This window comes from Larimichthys crocea, chromosome II (genome assembly GCF_000972845.2).
Source record: "Larimichthys crocea isolate SSNF chromosome II, L_crocea_2.0, whole genome shotgun sequence".
NCBI classification, from domain to species: Eukaryota; Metazoa; Chordata; class Actinopteri; family Sciaenidae; genus Larimichthys; species Larimichthys crocea.
Window position 1 is genome coordinate 10247154 of NC_040012.1, and position 18742 is coordinate 10265895.

At 40.8% G+C, this 18742-nt stretch overlaps 1 protein-coding gene across 1 annotated transcript in view; it reads right to left on the reverse strand.

Annotated features, from left to right (window-relative positions):
- Positions 1 to 18742, reverse strand: part of b4galt2 (UDP-Gal:betaGlcNAc beta 1,4- galactosyltransferase, polypeptide 2) — a 170206-nt gene that overhangs the window by 140789 nt on the left and 10675 nt on the right. Inside the window, exon 2 of the mRNA XM_027288494.1 lies at positions 9600 to 10643. Coding sequence (XP_027144295.1) covers positions 9600 to 10011 — 412 coding nt within the window. The 5' untranslated portion in view covers positions 10012 to 10643. The remainder of the gene's footprint in view (positions 1 to 9599; positions 10644 to 18742) is intronic.

An 18742-nucleotide genomic window follows, 5' to 3' on the forward strand; every position in this document is an offset into this window, starting at 1 on the left:
AATAAATAAAGATGTGAACCGTGACTGTTTCTTAATGCTGGTTTGACATATGCACATACCAACAAGTCCTCCAAATCATATGACATAAGAGGTCAAATGACTTTGCCCTCTAGAGCGACACACTGCAGCGATTTCTGATCCCATGGCTCGATCTGCAGGAGGACGTCGTTTATCAGAGCCTTCCGAACTGTTACTGAGATCACTGTTGGAAAATAATTCAGCGTCATGACGTGACAACGCTGTGATTAAGGTTTGGTTGAGTTTAGGCAAAAAAAGCGTGGCGTGCTTAGGTTTAGGGAAACGTCGTGATTTGATTCAAAATGACAATTTGGTTAAGCCTGTTGTCATGGTGACAATAATTAACACTTGGTTCTTCTGGAAATTGGCTTGAAGTAGTGAAAATGGATACGTGATATTAAAATTGAGCAGGCACAAAAATGTGAGTGAAAATAAAAGTTTAGAACCCTGAGTTAAAAAATAAAATTATTTTACTGTTCAGACCATATCTCAAGTCTCCGGAGGCGTATAAAGCGTATTTTGTAAAAGCTTCAATATCAGTTTAAGTGTTTTGTGTATTTAGAATATTTTCAGCATGGTCAGACAGTTTGTCTCGACAGGGAACTGAAGCTTTTATCTCTGCTCTCTTCAGAGCTACTAGATCAGACTTTCTTTCTTTCACATCTCACTCAGTGAAAGACGGTTTCTGCGAGTCTTATTTAGCTTCTGTTGTTTCTGAATGATGTGTACAAAGAGTTAACAAGATATTTAAGCTAGTCTTAGTTCAGTATAAGAGAGAAACTTCGAATTCAGATGCTGTATTTTTGTATTTTTCTGTTTGAGAAGGACACAGTTGTGAAAATGTTTTCTTTCTTGACAGTTTATGAGTTTATTTATTCAACTAAATGTTTGAAGTCAATTTTCTTTGGGCTCTAGTTGTTTTGTGGAACAACTGACATGGATTTTTCGGATTGGTTTGCAGAATTAATTGAGTAATAAATGTTATAATCACACCCAATTCAAACCCAATTTCGGGAAAGTTACAAACACTTAAATGACAACATTTCGAATCTTAATCGAAACTAGTTCCTAATACTTTTTAGATGTTTACCATTATGTTGGGGATCCAGTGGACCTTTAAAGATCTACTGATCGTTGTTGTGCATACAAAAAAATAATGCTGACTGAACACTGGGAATCGGAAATGAACAGCAAGTTCCCGTGTTAAGAATTGCTGACTCATCCATTTGCTCCTGACATAACTCCTAGAGCCCCAGGAGGGCTTCGTCACTTGGATGTAAACATAGTTTTGGACTATTTGTTTAAATGACTCATGCTGTTATTCTTTTTGGAAGGACAGTCTCACATTGCATTCAACATTCAACATCCTGCTGCTCTGTATCCTTGAATCAACTCTATTCAAGTACCAAGTGGACCAAACAAGTCCTGAGAGGCGTCCTTTACTAGCCTCACATCACATTTTGTGAATCCTCACAGTGTTGGCCAAGGTCTAATTCTGCCCAACACATCACTAGATGAGGCTTCAGGGACGGGCTGATACAGTATCACTGTGCAACAACACAGCGGGGTACAGTGAGGCGGTCGAGGACGTGTCGATTCACCTTTTGTAACGGCAGAGTTCCAGCTCATATTTCACTGGATTAAAAAAAAGAGACATTTCTAATGCTGCCGGTTTGTGTTCAGTATCTAAATGAGGAGAATGGAGCGTCAAAGAGAAAAATAAGTAACAAACCCGTAACAAAATACAGGCCGGTTAATTAGCTTGAAAAAAGGTAAATTATGCTGCCACACATGGATGGAAACTAACAAACACAGCAGAACGATCCTGTGGAAAGACGTGAATGGCACCGAGGAAGGGAAGCAGGGCCACTTTAATGAAGTTATGGCAGCCATTATGTTGTCAAGAGCCCTTTTGCCTCCGCTGCTGCGTCGTTGTCGACTTCCTCGCTGTGTGGGAGTGCATAGCAATGTGTTTCTGAAGGGAACAACCTTGTTTATTGACTTGATTGAGAGCAGTGAAGAAAATAGGCTGTTTTCCTTTCTTACCAGACTGATTCAAGTTCCTTGCCTAATAAAGACAGCAATAGGTGACGCTATGCTCAGGGTGGCCTCAGCGTGTCATCGAGCCACCATTAAGGACACTTTCATACAGACTTACAGAGATAACAGAGATACAATATACTTGTGTTGGACAACGTGAGTAAAACTTACCGACCACACAGTAATTATCCGCCCGTATATTTTTCACAAGTAAAAACATCAATATGGGACATTTCTGCAAGACTCTGGATTATGTTCAGTGTAGTTTTTCTTGTGTCCAGTGGCATCATTTTCCAAATTATTGGTTTCTACAATATCTACATCAGATCTTACAAATACAGATCAGCCAAATTGAATTTCAGCCAAAGTGGATGTCAACACTTCTTCCTGGTCAATCCGTCAATATAAAACATAAATTCTGTCTTGTTTTCACCACTTAGTCCCAGCTGCAACCTCAACTCAACAGTATTCATAATTAATTATTTATTAGTGCGCTCTTTGTAATATCAGAGAAGATAAATAATCATTAGGTGCAGACGGGTTTCTGTCAGTCGATACTATCTCACGATTAAACTTCTTATTTCGTTTGCATGAACGCGACACACACCAGAATTATGTTCAGTGTTGGAAAAAGATATACTCTCTCTGTGTTTGTAGGAAATATAATTTACAGGGAAGAAATCAATACAAACAAAGTTGTGCAGTGAAACACACACGTCATCAATCTTCATGCTACTTTTTCACTGTTTCCTTAAATACATAAAAATAAACCCAAAAACTTTGTTTAAAAAGGGACAGACTGTAAATATATGACAGCATAAAATCTGTCACTCTTGTTTGTTTTTTTAGAGTCCAACAGAAATATAATGTATCCGTCTTGAGCTCTACTGGACCGAGCTAACACACGGCATTGTTCTAAACCTAAGCAGACCTATTTAAACCCTCTATTAAAAATGTAGGAGACAGGTCATAAAACATGCTGTGCCACAAATTCACCGTTCACTGAGCACTCGGAAGGTGAAGGTCTACGGAAGGGAGGGGGCCTCCCTGGATTCACTCAAAAAAAAAAAGGCTTTAGCAGTATTTTCACATTCTTCCAGGAGGTGGTGGCGGAGGTGAAATGGTTCAGCCTCTCGTGATGGTTTTTACCCTCAGGGGACACACATGTAAAGTTCAGGATTACAAGGGACATGTCACTCCATTCAAATTACTCTCTGGCTATGAATAAAACAAGACTACACCTCTCTGGTCCAAAAGTGGTCTGCAAAAAAATGGACAAATGTACATTAAAGTGTCTGCACAAAGTATGTGCATGTGTAGGATTTTTTTTTAAAAGTGCTTGGGTGTGTATTTTCACTTGTTTTTAGGAATGTAAAATGAGTCTATGAGTGTTGGGCAAGCTACTTGAAAAATGTCATTGATTTCTCACTATTTGTTGCAAAGGCAGTTGCATTATTTTAGCACTTAACTCCACAGCAGCAGTAATTAGGTCATTATTTATTACTTTCATTTAATTCAGCCCAGCTCCGTCCAATATCCAACAGCTCCAAAAGCTGCCGCCACCTAAACATTACAGTTTTCTGTATTTAACACAAGGTGAAGTTGACCATCAACAGCACAAGCTTTGTCAGTTTTGCAATGATCAATTTACATATTGGTTCTTCAAACAAACAGTTTTAAAGGGCTAAAAAGTGTTTTAAGGTTAATAAAAAAAGGTTCTTCAAAGCACCAAAAGTGCAGCAATAGTTACTTAATGAACTTTAAAAAAAAAATAATGGTCCCTAAGGGTAAAAACGTTCTCCAGAGAACTCATCAAGAACCAGTTTTTCTCAGAGTGCAGAAGGTTTTCTTCCTCCTGATTTTGAGGAAGCTACCTGCCTCCTCTTTAACCTCCTGTGCAAAGCCAATGTGTCCCAGACCAGCAACTGAACCAATATCAACCGTCCATCCAACTCCTGGTCAGACAACAAACAAGCTGAGACCCCAGAATTCATCAAAGTAACTGAAAAAGTAACTCGCACGTATATTTCTGCAATGTGCGACTGCCCGGTACTGGTCTGTTTGCGTAACAGTAACTATCTGCTACAAGTTTAAATACATCAAAGCTGGTCAATCTCTGGGCAGTGACTGAATGAATAAGATACAAGCGGCCGAGATGAGATCTCTAGAGATTTTAGACGCTTCATGATAGACGAGCAGTTCAGTGACGCTGTGGGATTTCAGTATCGAGCCACTGCTTCATCGTGCTCCCTCAAAGCGCAGGACTTACAACTTCAAGCTGTTTGAGGGGCGTTCCAGGCTGCTCTGGTTGACCTGTCACCACCGGAATAACAGACTCCTCGAAATTGATTATTTCTCTGTGATTCTTTCTTTAGTCGAGCAGTGGGTGACAGCAGGCTGTGAAGTTCAATCCTGAGGTGTGGCGGACATAGAGGTACAGCTGTGAAGGTGAAGTTGAAGGACAATACAAAGAAACGGGGACGATTTAGAGTTTTATAAAAAAAAAAAAACATGAGAGTAAATGTCACATTTTACCAGTAACAGTAAAGACAAGGAGGAAATGGAGAGGTCTTCGACCCTGCATCTGTCCAAAACTGACCATTAACTGTGAAAGATGCCAGTTGCTAGGTGATGCCCACACATGAATCAAATATTTCCAGCTGCATGTTTGTTGTAATAAAAGTAGAACAAAGCTTTTGGTTTCTGTTCAGTCATTATATTCACGTCTTGCCGGATGAGTACGGTTCAGGTGCATCCTGCACCGAGTCGAGCGTCTGTATTTTTGCACCATGTTAGAAGACAGTTAATTCCTGCTAATTATATTTGATTGGGAAAGCCCCCGTAGAGCATCCAATTAAAACAAGGCCTGGAAAATAGCTTTTAACCTCCCACTGAGCTGTGTGAGTGTGCGTGTGTGCGCTCAAGCGTCCACGCATCGCGTGTGTATAGGAAGAAGTGATTAATAGCAAGAATAAATAATTCACACACACACACACACACACACACATACGGATGTCTGAGCACAGACTGGATACAAGTAGAAAATTGCTTATTAAAACTTACAGATCAAAGCTGAACACATTAAAGCTCGCGTCATCGTCCAGTGCAGACTAAACTCAACGCCTGCTTCTAATTTAAGGCTGGTTCCACATCGAATAATTCACAGGTACCAGGGAAAAACAAACAGGTCAGTGATAATACGCACAAACACATGATGGCATGAAGAACACAATCAGCAGCTACTCTGAGCATGTTTCAAGTAGAGCTGCAACGATTAGTCGAGTCATTGAGTCCTTCATCATCAGCTATTTTGATAACTGATTCATTGTTTTGATTTATGTAAGAAAATGAATTATTTTCTGTTTGCTTTAGTCTCATTTTATGGACCAAATAACTGTTTAAAAACTTTATGCTGACATGTTTCTAGAAGTAGAAAGAAGGAATGATATACTGTTGGTCTTAACATAAAACTGTTATTACAGATCTTAACAGAATGATGAGTATTGATCATGCAATCCTCCTACTATAATGACATTCAATATTTAACACAAAAACTGTGTCTATGAATCTATGAAATGTTGGAAAAAAGTCAAAATTCTCTGTCATAATTTCCTTGAGCTCAAACTTGTTTTTGTTTTTCCTCACACCAGCTGTCAGAAACCCCCAAAATCTATCGGGTGTGTTGTCACAGAAGAAAAAAAGATTTCACATTTGAGGAGGCAGAGGAAAACAAGTTTGTAAAAATGGCACTTTCAAGAAAAAAAAAAAAAGAAAAAAAACACAATCCAATCCATAAAAACATTTGGAAACAGAATTAATGTGTTTGCAGTTTTCGATTCACGCTCTCAATTATTCCATTTTTACTAAGAAGACTTTTCAACATCGATTCCTGTAAAATTTATCAATGCTTAGGTTGCATTTTTTTTTGGGGAACAGCTGATTTGCATACGCCACATGCCAACATGCACGCGCACGCACGCACACACACACACACACAAACACACACACACACAGGATATAAACTGTGGATGCTCGCCACTCATACAGGCAGCACCTGTCAGCTGGTGTTCTGGGACAGCCAAGGGCTTGTTTGTTTGTTTCTCTCTCTCTTTTTTCTGTGTGTGTGTGTGTGTGTGTGTGTACACCTCCATCCAAGGTCTCTCCTTTTTTTCCCTCAACACCCCCTCACCTCTCCACCTGCTGTTCCTTCCTTCACTCCATCCCGCCTCTGTGTCTGTCTCACTTCATACCGACCATCATAGCACCATCCATTAGATCTCTCTCTCTCTCTCTCTCTCTCGCTCTCTCCCTCTGCACCTGTGACTGAAAAACAGACTCGCTCAGTCTTTCTCTGCCTTCCTGCTCATTACAGCCCCCAGGCAGCCACTCCATCACAGAGAAAAGGCAGAGATAAGCTACAAGAGTACACCTGTGCCTGGTATGAATGCCAAATCCAGAGTCAGTGACAGCCAATTCCAGGCCAAATAATGGAATCAGCGAACCTCAGCTTCAGACAAATCAACCTGACAACTTTATCTCCCCCTCCCGATTTCAAAGCACGTTACAAACCTCATTATCAAATGAGAGAAGCAATCAGTAAAAAAGAAAGAGAAAAAGATTGTTGACACTGCTACAATGGCGCTCGCAAGGGAATGCGCTCATTTACAGACGGATCAGAAAATAAGAAACATATTTTTATTTCATCAGCAAAGTGCTGCCAAGTCTGATCCAAGTAAAGGAATGTTAATCTGCTTTATCAACAACTGCATGCAGCGTGTTTGAGTCACAATTTCTCAATTAATGATCTGAAGGCATGAATCCATTGTGTGGATATTAATCTATATATTATCAAATGTACACATACAAACAATGCCCCGAAATGGGCTTTTAGGCCGACGGATATCAATATATCACAACCCCAGTCGAAGCTGTCTAGACCAGAAAAAGCAAACAAAAGAGGTTACAACTCCCAGAAAGAGAACCTTCCAGATGGCTGGGGTACAACGAGAGCCAAAGAGGGAGCAGCAATTATAGAAATTGAACAGAACGTTCATTTATTTGCTTTTACTCATTAAGCATCACAACACCGGAGAGAGAAAACATGTGTCATATGACCAGAGCTGAGCCTTGTGCACCTTCCTCTCACTGATTTGATACTTGGGTTTTAGGTTTTGGGACGCACTTTCTTGCCTACCGTTATTTGAAAAGATGGATTTGATACCACTCTCAAGTCTTCAGGCTAAACAAGAGTCTGAACCAGGCTCTGTCCACAGCTGGCAGCACTTCTTTAACAAGTTTGTTTAATCTGTACAACTGAAGTGCAACCTGTGATTATTATTGTAAACTAACTCCTGACTGTAGCTTCCTGTTAAACAGATAAATGGTAAATCATAATTATATGGCACCTTTCTGGTCTTCGAACCACTCAAGGCGCTTTCACACTGATGAAAACTGACGATGCATTCGCAAGGTGCCAACTGCTCATCCGATTTTCTCAGCTAAAATCACGCATACCCATTCACGCATCGATGGCGTAGCCTTCTGGAGCGATTTGGGGTTCGATATCTTGCTCAAGGACACTTCGACATGCGACACAGGAGGAGCCGGGGATTGAACCGTCCATCATCTCTACTTCCTCTACCTCCTGAGCTCTTGATGGCAGAGAGCCGGATAGATGTGCGTTTGTGTGTGTGTGTGTGTGTGTGCGTGTGTGTCCACTATGTAATTATAGATTTAGTAAACCCGAGGCTTAGTGTGACTTAATCAACCCCTGATTTGTTGGGTGGATAGATACTGATGATAATGAGATTTAAGTGTTGCATGTGTGTGTGTTCAAGTGTGTGAATGCAGAGGGAAAACTGTATATTCATATTACATATTGGTCCACCATTTTTTCCCCCAAGATATGCACTATATGATCAGTGTATACAGTATAGTGTGTGTGTGTGTGTGTGTGTGTGTACAGTATATAATGCCACTGCTAGTTCATTAGAAAGCTTTTTGCTGATGAAGGCAATTCATACCAAGCTAAAAAAAAACAAAAACAAGCCTCTGTGCGATCCCATGGTGCATTTGTAGTGATGATATATGGATTTTTATCTCAATACACAAAAAGGATTATGGGAAATCGACCTAGTATCTCGAGTAACATGAAGAGTTAATTGTAAAACAATGAATAAATGAGACTGGAAGAAAAAAAACTGAAAAACATCCAGTTTATAAAGAAGATGTTTGTAACCTACTTTGCCTCTTAATTAATTTGGTTATTTCATCTTCCGTGTTTGTGTAAGCCACAAATAAAACATCTTAAAGCTGATGCGAGTACCTGAGCTGTGTGTGTGTGTGTGTGTGTGTGTGCGTGTGCTCGCGTAGACGTGATCCGCTTACGCGCGCGATCACATGAATCTCACTAATAGCTCTGCTGGGAGTCTATAAAGGTTGAAATACCAGAATGTAAACTGTTGACGTTAAATCCATTTTATGTTGCAGGCTGACCTGGAAAAACTAAATTATGGCCACACTTTCTCTTCCACTAATTAGGAATAAGACCCGAGATGCATTTATTTACTGGATATGAAACAATGCCCTCTAGCTTGGAGCTCAAATCAAGGTCTCAGCTGCCAGTATTCATTACACTAATCAATGATGTGCAAATCCTCGGACATATAGATACAGTACGTACAGGCCGGCAGAGACAATGAACCGCCTGGATAAACAGATTTTTTCTACCAGAAAAGGTTGGGAAGTTATTGAAACAGAAAATTTCAGGCTCACTCATGCACATGCAAAAACTTCTTTAGTTTACAGCACAGAATAAAAGCAGAATAACTGTAGTGTCCCAAACATGTTGTAATCAAAGTTGCACATGGGAAAATCTTCTGAAGAAGAATTTATCACAGAGGTTAAAAGTAAGGCTGGCTAATGTGAAAGCAGCTTAAGGAAAAGTCACGGCAACATGCAGAAAAACTAATGAGTGAATCATGTTTTTATAGCTTCATGAACAAGACTGCTGAGCAAGAACAATATCAGACCTGCGCCACCTGCTCGGCTGCCATAAGCATTTATAAAAAAAACATGTCATACCATACAGCTGTGGACTGTCAGCGCTTGAAGCAGAGCACGGATATCCACTTTAATAATCAGCTACAGCGTAGAAAAGAGCAGAGAGGTCTGCTTCACGTCTGCTCCAGACATTTTTTGTTTCGACAGGACACCGCCGCGAAAAAACTTATGTCCACTTCTCACAAAATCAGAAACCGAACATGAAACATGATGCGATCAAATGAGCAGTTTGTTTGCAGCTTGTGTATCAGACCATTAAATTTACAACGAGATGGCCAGAGCGGGTTAGTCAGGGCTGAAATTAGTCACGACAGCGACTCAAAGCAAAAAGAAAAAAACATTTTGTGTTGGAATAACTCAATGATGATGATTTTACTTGCAAAAACCAAAATTCTAATTGAATTAATTAAATAAATCTTTCCTAATGGCTCTTGGAAATGCTGGTGAAAGTGTTACAGTACACTATGACATTGACTCACCGAGGCCGGGCGGATTCTCAGGGCACGGCGGCAGCGGTTTGGGGGAAGGCGTCTGGTTGGTCTCGGGCTGCACACTCGGCACCAGCTGCTCGCCTGTTGCCAGGTAGCTGGCTAACGTTGTATTGGGCCTGGAGAGGTTATAATAGTAAAAGTGATGTCCGTTCCCTGCTGCTCCGCTCGCGTTATTCCTGGATCCGTTGCGGCCGTTGTTGAAGCGGCTGAAGAGGTCGAAGCGCTGCGTGTAGACGTCGAAGTACAGGATCATCATGATGAGGAAGTGGAGCAGGCAGAGCAGCAGGACGCCTTTACAGATGCGCTCCAGAGTCCGGCCCAACATCAGCCGGGTCATGGCCGAGGAAGATGACCGTCCTGTGACGGCCAGCCACGACAACGCTGACGCCGCTACAGGCATGCGCTCATCGGGGCGGCCATGTTGGCAATATCAGTTGCTATTAGATCTCTGATAAGGACATGTGGTTAGCTGACACCCGACTATCTGACTTCTGCAGGGGTCATGGGGTCATTGAGGAGGATATGGAGGCTACACAGTCAGCTACACCTAAAGTCTGAGTTGTGAGCTTGTTTCTGCAGCATCCGCAGATTCCCTGCATGTCAAAGGTACTAAAATGTTTTAATCAGCTTCAATTCCAGGGTGACATGAACCTTATGATCTATGGACTGATATATCAAACAAGTACTAGTGATAAGTTCGGTTTATACATAAGGCCCCGATTTAAGACAAAACTTGCTGCTGATACGGGCATGTAACCATGTGCTGAGTCACTATTTCAGTGTCAAGTCGCTGCTGTAGCCATGCGGCATCACAATGTTAAAGGCCAGTCCTATAAGTCCAAAGACTGACGCTTAAAAACTCCAATCAACATCCAATAAATCCAAATAATTTGGAAGCCGCCAACAAACATTCATCAGTGTAGAGAAGATGGTCGGCTAATGTTTCAGTCCTCTTCTCATGGCATCGGGTCGGAGTTTGTTGGTTGGTTGATCTCTTTGCCGGTTCTCCTAAACCAGGAAAGTCTCAGGCACCTGAAGGAAGATAAAACAAAAGTGTTTTAATTACACTAATTTATCAAATCTTTAACTAAAAGGATGGCTGTGCGCCGTTAAACAGCGTTAATGTTTTGACTGCTTTCTTAAACCGAATGCAGGTGAAGCGCCATTAATCATCGTGCGTGCATTTCCATTCAATACAGTGACTTATTGCATTATTCGCCGTGTAAAATCAAACCGAACATCATCGATCTTCCTCTGGCATTTTAAGAGTATTCGGTGACCTTGTTCTTATTCGATATGCCTGGTTCAATAGCAGCGAAATTCATTTAGAAGTTCCCTTGCAGTAGAAAAAGAAGTAAACATGAAAATGGGACAGAAACAGAATCGACAACAAAAGCATCTACAAGAAACAAACACACACACACACACACACACATGCAAAAAAAACGTTGACTGGAGCTGTTAAGCCGAATTGACATGCCAAGTCAATTTTCCAGTCAAGTGGTTTAAAAAGCATTTATGATGGAATGAGAAGGCAAGTGAGAATACACAATGCTGTGAACATATGAGCAAAGGAGAGACGACGGGGGCACTTAGAGCTTTCCCACAGGCCATGCTTATTGTAGGTTTATGGCTTTCCAATCAATGAGAGAAAAGAAGATGAGGTTGAAGTAGACGATAAAAATCCTGACCGACGCCTGACTTTCTGATGAAAAACCAACAGTAAGAAAGAAAGAAAGAGGGGGAGTGATAAAGTGTTGAAATACTAATGCTGATGATTGTTAATGGATGGATATCTAATGTCTAGTCACGGTTCAGATTTTCTCCAGTGGTACTTAACATCACAAATATACCCCTGAGGAAAATCCCTCAAATTAAGCCAACGTTAGATATTTGCTTAATTATTTGCATTTCTGGAAATTCACAAAAGACTCTCATACAGGATGGAAGGAAGAGACTTATTCTGTCTTTAACTTTTGATTACTTTCATGGCTTTTAATTGTTGCATCCTATTTCTAGTCAAGTTTGTTCACATATGTCCGACACTTCAACCCAACTTGAGTAGAGTTTGGTATCAAACCTCAAGTCTTCCTGGTAGCAGAAATGTTTTTGTATTTATACCGTTAATAGGTGTGTGTGTGCCATATTATATTGTTCACAATAATCAATATAATTCTTCTAAATCATATTGTAATCATGGCAATATTCTGATCCTTGCATGGCTAAAAGTGAAAGTAACCACAGTGGAGGAGAAAATAATGTGGTATTATTTTATGACCATATCACCGATCTTTAACTGTCAACTACCAAAAGAAAAGGTGATCTTGGTGGCATCTTGGAAATTTTGTTAAAGGATGCATCTATTAAAGTCAAAGGTAGAGAGGTCAACTTACAATTAGTATACTATTTTGAAAAAATGACATTTTGACTATTTTACAGCTGCTTGTATTTAGACATTTAATGTCTGAGAATTGTGGCTTATTTTGTTGCATCAAACAAGTTAATATTCCCTGAAGTACCATGTGTGAAACTGTCAAATAACATCAAAATCCAATTAGGTAAAATGCTGCATAAACAAAGATCTGTGCTTGACTGGTGAGGTGAGTCACTGTGTTGCTTGTTGAGGCAGGTGGAGGCAAATTGCTGCAAATCGAAACACATGTTGGGTCACCAAGCAAAGTCAAGACTGCCAAAACTCAAGCCTCATGGTGTGTGTGTGTTTGCGTGTACAACTTGCTAGTTATTTAGATGGATTTCTGCTGACCAAAGAACCCGGACGCTGCACGCCAGTCGTACCATTATGCCTGTGCAGGTCAAGATTTATTCCCCAGCTGTGCTGCTCTTCAGTGACTAAACAAGCTGGCGTTTAATGTATGTAAGGGGTTAAACATGTGGTGAAGCAGTCAGACAGATAATCAGTCAGACAGACAGAAGATCCCTGCGCTATTTTCTGCTTCAGCTGCAGAGCTCAGGGGCATGCAGGTTACCCTCTGTGTGCAACAGGTGTTGAACCATGTGATGGTGAAGCCTGGCACTGCTACAAATCAGCAGCAGAAAAACAGAAGAAATAAACCCACAGATGGGACCGAGAACCTATTTAGCTCCGGATGACCAGCTCCACAGGACTTATCAAAGATCAATGTAGATAGAACACATGTTGGGGCTTTTTCCTCTCATGTGGGGTACAACAGCGAAGCCCACGAAAGGCTAAATCCCTCTGTTCACCGTCGTCTTTATTTGCTGCTACATTCAACAGACTTTCCTCCAGACAATATCAAGTGCTATCTCGGGATTATATTTTTCTGTCTTGAAAAAGGTCAGCAGACCGAAACAAAAGACAATAAAATGGTGCAGAGGAAATCTCTGTCTTTTACTTCCCCCAGTCGCCCTTTATTTTCTGTCTGCCTCTGGGACTTCTCACTGGGATTGTATACAAGGTGGTGTCGAGTGTTCGCTTTCAACTTTATATGTAAATGTCACCTAGAGACAAAGTCAGGAATGAGTCTGTGAAGTATTTGAAACTTGTAAGTCATGGAGCGATCAAGAGAAAAGACCAAGGGGAGAGAGAGAAGACAGAGAGGGCCACAGCGAGAGAGAGAACAACAGATCCTTTATGTAACCGGTTTATTCAAGGATCGCTGTAACTCCCATTTTAACAGGAGCAATAAATTTCAGAGCAGTCCCCGATCATATCATGTCTGCCAAGGAACCCCACAGAGAAATGCTATAAAAATATGTGGGGTGGAATACAACTGCCCGTTTCTATTAAGTTTGTCAAGGCTGTTTCTAAATGAGCACAGGGTGGACAGTCCAGATGTGACGAGGACAAGATGACAGGTGACAGAAAACCAGAGATTAGAAACAAAAACAACAACAGAGCAGTAAAAAAATGAAGATAAAGTATAAAAATGTAACCAAAACTAGAGGCATGTCTCAATGTGGCCATATCTTTACAATTTCTAAGGACTTCCAGCGTTTCCACCACCACAGACAGCAATGGGTTTACTAATTTCTATGCAAAGCTGCAGAAAGTGCAGCCTCCATCACGGAGGTTAACAGCTGTGCTAACTTATTGTTCAATGGGTTGTGGATTAATTATAATACGGCACGGGAGAAACTGTGAAAGAGGATGTAGTCAAAGTGAGCTAGTCGGATCAGGAGGTGTGGGATGACGCCTCACCAAGGTAAGCATCACTAGTTGCTATTATAATGCCTTTTATTAGCAAATGCTTGCAACCAATGGTTGTTTTCTTGCTGAGAGCTGGATGAGAAAGTTGATAGCAACTAGGGCTGCCACAAAGCGACTAATCACCGATTATTTTTCCGATTAGTCGACTAATCGGATCATACGTAAATTGACTGTCCCGGAGAGGGGCGGCTGGGTGGGCGCTGTAAAGCTTGCGGACGGAGCCGTGAGCCACCTTCGCCCCTGAGTCTTTCCAAGCCGACCCAGAGTTGACTCGGAGGAAATGCACCCACGAGGGGATCCTCCCGCACCGTGCGGCTGTCCCTGACCCGCCGAGTTGAATCCCCTGGACAGACTGCGCGGAAGTTGCGGAAAAATCACGGTGATTGGTTAAAATTGCAACACTGCCCTGAATTCACGGGGATTCACTGAAGTTGCGATGAAGTTGCAGATCGCAACATCGTGAATTCCTGGAGGGTCTGTGTTATGGTATCATTTACGGTACAGTCAGGCCTGATGCCGATTACCACTACTGCGCATGTGCGTCAACTACTAAATTAGTTGTCGACGATTTTGTTCGTCGACATAATCGTGACTAATCGACTAATCGTGGCAGCCCTGATAGCAACGTCACGTCTGTCTGTTGATGAAACTGAAGCCAGTGGACAGTTAGTCTAGCTTAGCATAAATCTTGGAAACACTGTCTAAAAATAAAAAATGTCCATCTACCAGCACCACTAAAGCTCCACTGACAATGACAGTACTGACATTTTAGGACATTTTACAGGGGCGTGGTTCTCAAAATGTCAAGCTATCCCCATACATAAATATCAATGAGTAACAGTGAGTAATAATGACAATGACAATAAGTGTGTGGACGTAAATAGTCAGCCAGTGATAGCGGAATGAATGAAAGAATGAATGAAGCAGCTGACGGGAGATAACTACTGCAACACAGTGTCGTTAGCACTAATTAACTATAAAAACTGTTTTGAGTCATTAATGAATTAAAATATCAAACATTTGCTGGTTGCAGCGTATAAAATATGATGATTTGCCGCTTTCATCTGTTTGGTATCATTGCATATCTTTGGGGTTTTGACTAAATAAGAAACTTGAATATATCACTGTGGGCTCGTGATGGCATTTGTTAAATTTTAACCTTCTCTCTCACAGTCTCTAGGTTTCTGATTTTTTAAAGAGAAAAGAAAATAACGCTGAATGGGATAACCCAAATACGAAGCCTCTACAAACTCTACAGAGTAGAGATGATGTTTTGGCAAGTTTTTCCAGAACTGGGTACAAAATTAAAGAGTGTTTCAAGCTGAATTTCAGATGTTGACGCACCCAAACTAAAGCTTTTAATAGAATATTAAAACGTCAGGATCAGCTGACGACAGAACGAGAGGAAAAAGACTGACAGACTAAAACATAAAACTTAACAGGCTGTCTTTTCTGTTTCATTTTGGAGAGGTAGGATGAATATATTTTAATCTTAAATGTCATTTTCTTGTAGTGATCATCCTAGTTCTTGACAAACTGTAAGCCTCTTCAAATTCATTATTTAAATATGAACTGGTGAAATAATACTGTACACACACAAACACACATACAAATGTAGCTTTCCATGCTACATTTAAACGCATGCAAAGACGGCAACAGCCTCGCTGGACCTATCTCTAAGTTTAAGGAACTTGTTTTTCCTGTTTCACCTGGTTACTGACACTTTTTATGCCATTTTGGATTTAGATTTTGAAATGCACTGCCAGTGGAAACTCTTAACTCTTGACATTTCTTTCGCTTGTTGGCATCAGCTGTGACAGGAGGGACTGGGATTGTACATTTCCAAAAACAGTCTCTTTGCGCTGCACTATATTTGTCACAAGAAAATAAACTCTCTCACTCTCAACGCACTGTCGAGGCGGCAGACGACAAGTTTCACGCACAACTTGCCATTTGACAGGTTGAGTAGTTAAGAAAATGAAATATAATATGAAGTACGGCGATCAGAGGAAGTCAGAAGCCAGAGAATTTAGATCAGTGGCTTCCAAACATTTTTAAAATCATAATATAAATGTGTTGAAAACCTAATATAAACCTAATATAAACCATTAGTTTTTGCATGAAACATTTTTCAGTAAAAACGCACAATTAAAAAAAATTGTTATTCTCATTAGGGAGATGTCTTGATTTAAGAATATTTTAAAAAGTTATTCTGAATGTTGAACTTTTATTTTTTCAGCCAGGCTCGTCCTTTAAAAAAAAAAAAAAGATGCAGCTCTGAAATTTACATTTTAATAACACTGCAGGGCTTAGTTGTAGTACTACGGTTTCTGGCTTTGCTAGAAAAGTTGTTAATGTCCACAATAACAGATGTGACCTGAATAATACCGTACAGTCTATGAATTCCTGTCCAAAGAGGAATTTTATGTCATTTTAGTGCTGAGACACTACAGAGGATACACAAGAAACACGGATGTACGATTAACTAACACATGTACATGATTCAGTGCCAGTGTGCACATTCAAACCAATATGTCAGTCTGAGATGCTTCACTGTGCGTGTCAGCATTCGTACCTTTAAAAAGGAACTCTTTAAGACATCATACTTGTTCAATAATTTCTGTTCTTGTCACGTAAATGTAATGGATGCCTCACTTTGAGACACATCAAAAAGTACATTCAGATGAAGTGTCATCTAAAGCTTGCAGAACGTCTACAACATCTGTATCTTAAAATTTTAATTGGTTGCCAGACGGGTGGCCAGACTGGTAATTTGTGAGGGTACATAATTCATCGCGTCTATGCCGAGCATATGCTGGAAGGAGAGATGGTTTGTGACTGAACTGGGTGCTTTTAATGTGAAGGGATAACTCAAAACACAATGAAATCCCCTTTTCTAAGTGTCTGTTACATCCATGATTTTATCCAAAAAGCAACTGCAGCTCTTCAGAAACCTGTGGGTGAGGTCATGGACACGACGCCCAAGTTTTTTACTCTTCAAGCTTACAATGAACGAAGTTGGGCTTTCAGTGCAACATAAAACAACAGCAACATATCAGGAAAATAAGTTAGAAAATTAACCAAAATGTAATGTAATCCTCTCGAGGGCACCTGCATAACAGATGTTCTCCATTTCCTTCCCCCGTACTTATCACAAAGTTATGTTATGATCGTGAAACCAAGGTTTTTCTTCAGACTACAATTGCAGCATCAAAATCCATAATTGTTTCATCCCTAGCCCACACTCAGCAATAACTAACAATCATCTCTGGCTGTTGTCAGATGGTTTTAGCTCAGGTTTATAGCTTTAAGTGTAGCGTTGCTCTGGAGACACTTTATCCTCCTCTGTTAACCACTGGTCAGCTCCACTGGAACATTTGTGGGTTGAGTTCAGCCTCAGCTACAGTATATGTAAGGCCAAAAGGTCAAAAGCAAGCCTGGGGAATTTTTACCGGCTAACCGTAACCTTTTATTCTTAAGTTCCAGAGTTCACTCGAGCCAGATTCAGCACATTTCAGTGCGTGAGGTCGAGGAATCTGTAAGTGCAAATGAAAAGACCTCTAAATGCTTCTTTCCACTCACACTATATAATGGTTTGTCTGTTCCTGTCCACGGATTGATTTCTCTCTGCAGTGCTGTTTCACCTCTCTTTCAAACCAACCGACTTGTCAAATCTTACAAAATGAAGCCAGGAACACATTTTCAAACGTCACTTATCCATCCATTTTCTGTAAATGCTTATCCTCATCAGGGTCATTGGGGGCTGGAGCCTATCCCGGCTGACTTGAGACAGGGTACACCCCAGACAAGTTGTCATTTCATCACAGGGAACATAGAGCCAAATAACCACTCATACTCACTTTCACACCTACAGCCATTTTAGTCATCAATTAACCTTTGGACTTTTGAAAGACCCGAGTACCCGGAGAAAACCCACACAAACTCCACACAGAGAGGCCCCAGGTGAGGTTCAAACCAGGAACACTGTGAACCTTAGGAACCTGTGACGTGACAGTGCTAACCACCGTGCCACCAAACACTAATTTCAACCAGACATGTGAACTGTGCAGTGTCTGCACAACGGTACGTGTTGTGGGAAATCTGACTATTTTACATTCTCCCAATATCAGCTGATTTTCAGCCGAATGATAGAGATCTTCTGCTGTGTGCTTCATCAGGGTGACCTGTATTAAAGCTACATGTGTCCTTGTGTGACTGCACTGCTGAGGTGCCCTTGAGCATGACACAGATCCAGAAATCGAAAGGATCATTTTATTTCCACACAACGTTGAAATGGACTAGTGTCGGATCGTAGAGATTATGTTTTGCCCTTCTTAATTATTTGTTCAAACTTCATATAACCCCATAAATTTGCAGATGCACACTATGCGAACAAACCAGTAGAGAGTAGATTTAGGCTGTTCTGATTGTAGGGTTGATACCTTTTTGACACCACATGTAAATACACTAGAAGGCCATCTCTGCCTCGGTCTCTCGTGCGGTCACGTGTCAGATCATCAAAGAGGGATGAAGGTTAGAGGAGTGGAGCGTGAAAACTGTGAATGGGTGCGGATACCAAAACTGAAAACATCAATCTATAACTGCAGAGAAGATGCACTGAAGATGAAGAAGGTTTGAATGTGAAAGTGATACAGTTGTATTGCCTGGGGGCCGTTACTCCACATACTGTATTTCTATCCATTTGGCATCAGAGAGCAGAGCACTTCAAATAAACTAAGAGAATGAGACTGTACACACAGGCCTTGAGTTTCCTGTCAGTGACATCATCATTGATCATTTATAATAAGGTTTAATGCAACAGAGCAGAAGACCGTCCTTTCCCAGCAGCACTGAGAGATGTTTCACACACACACACACACACATATATAGCACACATATAGCAGATGTTCTCATCTGAGACCTCAGGCCTTATTTTATATAT